The sequence below is a fragment of the Sinocyclocheilus anshuiensis genome, unplaced genomic scaffold (genome assembly GCF_001515605.1).
Source record: "Sinocyclocheilus anshuiensis isolate Anshui unplaced genomic scaffold, SAMN03320099.WGS_v1.1 scaffold1062, whole genome shotgun sequence".
NCBI classification, from domain to species: domain Eukaryota; kingdom Metazoa; phylum Chordata; class Actinopteri; order Cypriniformes; family Cyprinidae; genus Sinocyclocheilus; species Sinocyclocheilus anshuiensis.
The window spans coordinates 493,033-498,395 of record NW_015540895.1 but is presented as its reverse complement, the minus strand read 5'-3'; the positions used below and the strand labels follow the sequence as shown (position 1 = coordinate 498,395).

The 5,363-nt window shown below is 39.2% G+C and overlaps 1 protein-coding gene across 2 annotated transcripts in view; it reads left to right on the top strand.

Moving 5' to 3' along the window:
* The window catches only part of LOC107688937 (amyloid beta A4 precursor protein-binding family A member 2-like), a 27,612-nt gene that overhangs the window by 11,880 nt on the left and 10,369 nt on the right, over positions 1 to 5,363 (top strand). For both annotated transcript variants that reach the window (XM_016486779.1, XM_016486780.1), the window contains exon 2: positions 1 to 1,301. This exon is cut by the window's left edge and continues 292 nt beyond it. In XM_016486779.1, the coding sequence (XP_016342265.1) occupies positions 1 to 1,301 (1,301 nt within the window). The remainder of the gene's footprint in view (positions 1,302 to 5,363) is intronic.

Sequence of the window (5,363 nt, the reverse complement as noted above, 5' to 3'; positions counted from 1 at the left end):
ACAGCATGGAGGAGGACTCACTGTCCGAGTATGATAATGTCGTATCCGTGGAAGAAGAAGAAGAGCAACATGATTACGAGGAAGATGAGGAACTGCAAACCGAAGCGGACAGGATGACATACTATGTCCACTGTTGTCCTGAAGATGAAAGCTACATGGAAGGAATGGACTGCCATGAAGGTGCGGACGGTGCTGAGTGTCCTGGCACATCTCGCGACGTCCGGGAGAGCTGTAAACCGGAGGAAGCTTGGGAACACTCTGAAGGCTTTTACAAGGTTCTGCAGAAAGACGCAACAACAACGGTCTACAAGCGACCAGAGCCTATCATGGAGACAACCTTCGTACAAGCCCCCATGGCTGAGGACGAGGAGGATGAAGAAGAGACAGAGGAAGAAACAGAAGAAGAGGACAGTGAAGAAGATGACAATGTTGGATTTTTTCACTACAAAGGGAAAGAAGCGGAGTTGAACAACAATGAGATCCCAAGTAAAGGTGCTGACGACTTTCCCAGAGATGGCAGAAGTTGTCCTCAAGAGTTCAGTTGTGCTAAAGTGGGGCAAGAAAGTGATGCAGTTAGTAACTATAGAAGAAATCAGGACATCCCCAAAAACCCAAGGAATGTCCCTCAAGGGTCAAGTTGTCCTCCTAGGGATCGAATAGAAAGGGTTCGAGAAGAGTGTGCTAGTGACTGTCCAAAAGATTGTGATGTCCTTGTGGTCAGAGAAAGTAGAGGAAACCCTGGACAAAGTTTTAAATATAGAGGACATCAGTCGGAGAGAGTACACAAAAGAGACACCGCTTACCAGGATGGTAGCAGGGTCAGCAATAAAGCTAAATCTGCAAATCCAGAGGACAGAGGCATTTGGAAAAAAAGACATTTGCTAAAATACTCCAGAGAGGACGACAGGGATGGAGATGGGAAACTTTCACACGAGCAAAGTAAAAGTCTTGGAGACAGCAAAAACAGAGGGCAGGACCATCCCGTTTGTAGTCACAAACCAAAGGGTGAAAAAGAGAGAAAGAGCATTGGGGATGTTGAGGAAGAGCAGATTGAGAACGAAGTCAAGACCAAACTCAAAATTGCTCCAAACAACTCAGGGAGTAATAAAGGTTCTCCTGATCAGACAAAGAATGGGAAAGGGGCTCCTGACAATTCCAGGGCCTCTTCAACATCATCAGACAGAAGAAACAGCCAATCCAGAGCCCATGTTAATACACCTGTGCAGTCCCCAGACAAACGGCTACATAAAGGCTTGGCCAAACCTGTTGAAGCGGGGAAGACAAGGCCTAGTCAGGAACAGGTAACTGTGCAGAATTCTTTACTAACTGTCAAGAAGTCTTTGATTCCGCAAAGATTGGATCCATATGAATGGATCCTTGTTACTGTGGTAGCATTTATTCTAGATTGAGCCATATTTCAACACAAAAAAAGGGAGTGATCGCTTTGCATGTCGATCAAACAGCCTGTTCTTGTCTTATTTGGAGGCTCCTGACAACATTGTGCCAGACTTCTACCAGTGGTCTGGCTCCTTCTAGAGACAAGCATCAGACAAGCATCTCCAATGAGATTTGAAGATTTCTATCCATTCTTCAAACTGCTTGTCCTCTGTAGGGTCGCAAGGATGCTGGAGCCTATTGGGCCACATGCGAGGGAAACACCCTGAACAGCTGGCCAGTCAGATTTGAAGATTTATCCTAAATAATAGACTAGATGAGTGTTAAACCTCTGAACAGTGGATCAATAGAGTGGAAAAGTGGTTATTGGGAAAACAACACAACATTGCTTTTTTTATACAAACCCTTAGCCATTTGTTTCTAAATATTGAAGCTAATTATGCTAATGCTAATTGTACTCATTTAGAATCAGGATCAGAATCAGAATGAGCTTTATTGCCAGGTATGTTTACGAAGAATTTGTTTTCGTGACAGAAGCTTTCACAGTGCAACAGAATGACAGTGACAAGACAAAACACAGATAAAAAAGAAAAATAGAACAAGTAAATAGGGAATAAAAATATACAAATTGACAATTTGTATGTACAGGTATATTATGTGCAAATTCTAAATGTAAACTAAGTATGTGTGTTAGGTAAATAAATGTATAAGTGTATAAATAGTGTTGTGTATTCCACAATTATTGTCAAGTGTTAGCTAATGGTTGTATACAGGGGCACAAAGTTTGTAATACATTCCCTAATTAAAGCTGCAAGCAGCGATGAAAGGGCCCTCGCACCCGGGCTCACCGCCACCCGGTGGCTTTAGGAAAACGGCTAACGGTGGGCAATATGAATTTAAAGTGATAAATATAGGAGGAATGTGTCAGTCATTTATATGTGCCAAACTTCCTACTGCCAGCTGGTGGCGCTATGACTGTAACAATGTTGGCATGTAGATGTCTTCAGACCAGGACTTTTATCAAATCTGTGAAGTTTGGTGCAGATTGAACATGGTATGTTTGAGTTAGTGTAAAACATGACATTTCATGTTGCCAACAGTTGGCGCTATAAATTATAACTGAATCTTGCCATGTCAATGTGTTCAGGCCAGGACTCTCATCAAACATGTTAAGTTTGGGGCAGATTAGACACTGCATACCTGAGTTATAGCAACTTCCTGTTTCATTTAATTAATAGCATGCTTTAGCATATTAGCTATGTGTTGCTAGCATGCTTTACCATGTTTCTAGCATGTTGCTAGCCTATTTAACACTTGCTGATACTTTTTAATATATGTCTAGAAGTCTATTACGGTGTTAAACATGTCACTTACTGTTGCCAGCAGGTGGCGCTATGACTATAACCGAATATGGCCATGTAGATGTGTTCAGGCCAGGACTCTTATCAAACATGTGAAGTTTGGGGCAGATTGGACACTGCATGCCTGAGTTACAGCAACCTCCTGTTGCATTGCATTAATAACATGCTTTAGCACTTAGCTAAGTATTGCTAACATGTTTTAGCATGTTTCTAGGAAATTGTTAGCATGTTTAACACTCGCTTCCATATTTAAATGTTGTTAGAAGTACATGTCACTGTAAAACATGTCACTTCCTGTTCCCAGCAGGTGGTGCTATAACTATAACTGAATATTGACATGTAGATGTCTTCAAGCCAGGACAATTATGAAACGTGAAGTTTGGGGCATATTGGACATTGTATGCTTGATTTACAGAAACCTTTGCATTGAATTAATAGCATGCTTTAGCACTCAGCTAAGTGTTGCTAATATGTATTAGCATGTTTTTAGAATGTTGCTATTATGTTTAATACTTGCTGACACTTTGAAATATCTTTCTGGGAATCTATAACAGTGCTAAACATGTCACAGTCATAACATGGCGGTATGACTGTATCTGAATATGGACATGGACATGTGTTCAGGACACAACTGTTATTAAACGTGAAGTTTGGGGCAGATCGGACATTGCATGTTTAAGTTAGTGTAAAACAAGTAATTTCCTGTTGCCAGCAGGTGGCGCTATGATTATAACTGAATATTGGCCTTAAGATGTGCTCAGGCCAGGACTCTTATCAAATGTGTGAAGTTTGGGGCAGATCGGACATTGTATGCATGAGTTACAACAACTTCCTGTTTCATGGTATTACTAGCATGCTTTAGCACTTAATAAGTGCTGCTAGTATGTTTGAGCGTGTTTCTAGCATGTTTAGCACTCAATGGCTTATTTTTATGTATTGCTTATAGTTCATCACAGTGTTAAACATGTCACTTCCTGTTGCCAGTAGGTGGTGCTATGACTATAACAGAATACGGGCATGTAGATCAGGCCAGGCCAGGACTCTTATCAAACATGTTAAGTTTGGGGCAGATTGGACATTGCATGCCTGAGTTACAGCAACTTGCGGTTTCATTGTATTGATAGCATGCTTTAGCAAATTAGCTAAGTGTTGCTAACATGTTTTAGCATGTTTCTAGCATGTTGCTAGCCTATTTAACACTTGCTGACGCTTTTCAGTATGTTGCTAGAATAGGGTTGCCACCCATCCCTTAAAATAAGGAATGGTCCCGTATTTAAAGGTAAAATGATGCGTCCCTTATCAAATCAATACGGGACGCGATTTGTCCCGTATTTTACAACGGCCACAACAAGTATTTTGCACTGTTTATAATACTAATAGCAATTATAATGAAATCAATTTCATAAGAAATATTAGAGAAGCTCATTTGCGCGTGATTTTGACGTGACGTCTTTGTTTCCGTAGCGACGGAGTCTCCAGAACGCACGCGTTAAAGCCCTTTCACACGAGCGCAGCATGCGGTAAACAAACCTGTGCGGTTTAAAACATAGGAGCTCACATCTGCCCTTTGAACACAAGACTCCAGATGTAGGGCTGAATGGGAAAGTTATCAATGTGTCTGTCCAGTAACTAATGATGAACGTGCAGTCTGACTTAAAGGGACAGTTCACCCAAAAATGAAAATTTTGTCATCATTTACACACCCAGAAGTTGTTCCAAACCTGTAATAATTTCTTTCTTCTGTTGAACATTAAAGAAGATACTTTAAATAATGTGGTTAATCCTTGTTGGCTTCACGAGAGAGAGCGGGAGGTTGCCGCTTGGGTTAACCAAACAGTTTCTGGTTCCCAATGACTGATAGTATTTTTATTTTTTTTTACCTTACTATGGAAGTTACAACCAGCAGCTGTTTAGTTGAGACACATTCTTCAAAGTATCGTCTTTTGTGTTCAACCGAAGAAAGAACTTTATGCAGGTTTAGAACAACCTGGGTAAATTATGACTAATTTCATTTTTGTGTGAACCATGCCTTTAAAGTGATAGACACATCCGTGCTTCTAAATGTATAGGCCTATTGTTTTATTAAAATTGGGATAGTCTGTTAATATAATATTCCATACATTATCAGAGCTTGGCAGACATAATTATTATATTTTTAGACATGATTAAACAGATAAATTAATATATTATAATTAATGTTAGGCCCTATTTATTAATTTATCATTGATATTAATCATAAATATATACATAATAAATAATCATATATGTCATAAACAATTTGGCATTTTAAAAAGTTGAAAAAAAAGCTAAATTGTTTAGATAAAAATGGGACAAATAATTACATAATAATGTAGTCCTAATTCAAGCAAATTTATCAAAAAAATAATAATAATAATTCATCCCATCCATGACAGCTGCAGAACTGTCAAAAAAAAGACTAATAATAATAATTAATAATTATAAATAAGCAAATTTTAAAATAACAATATTAATGTGTTCTTCTGCAAGTTTACATACTTGAGCATGTTTTCTCATGGTTTATTGTTGAGTTATGAGTTCCTCATTGATTATTTGTGTCCTTGGGGTTTTTTTGGGGGGGGGGGGGGT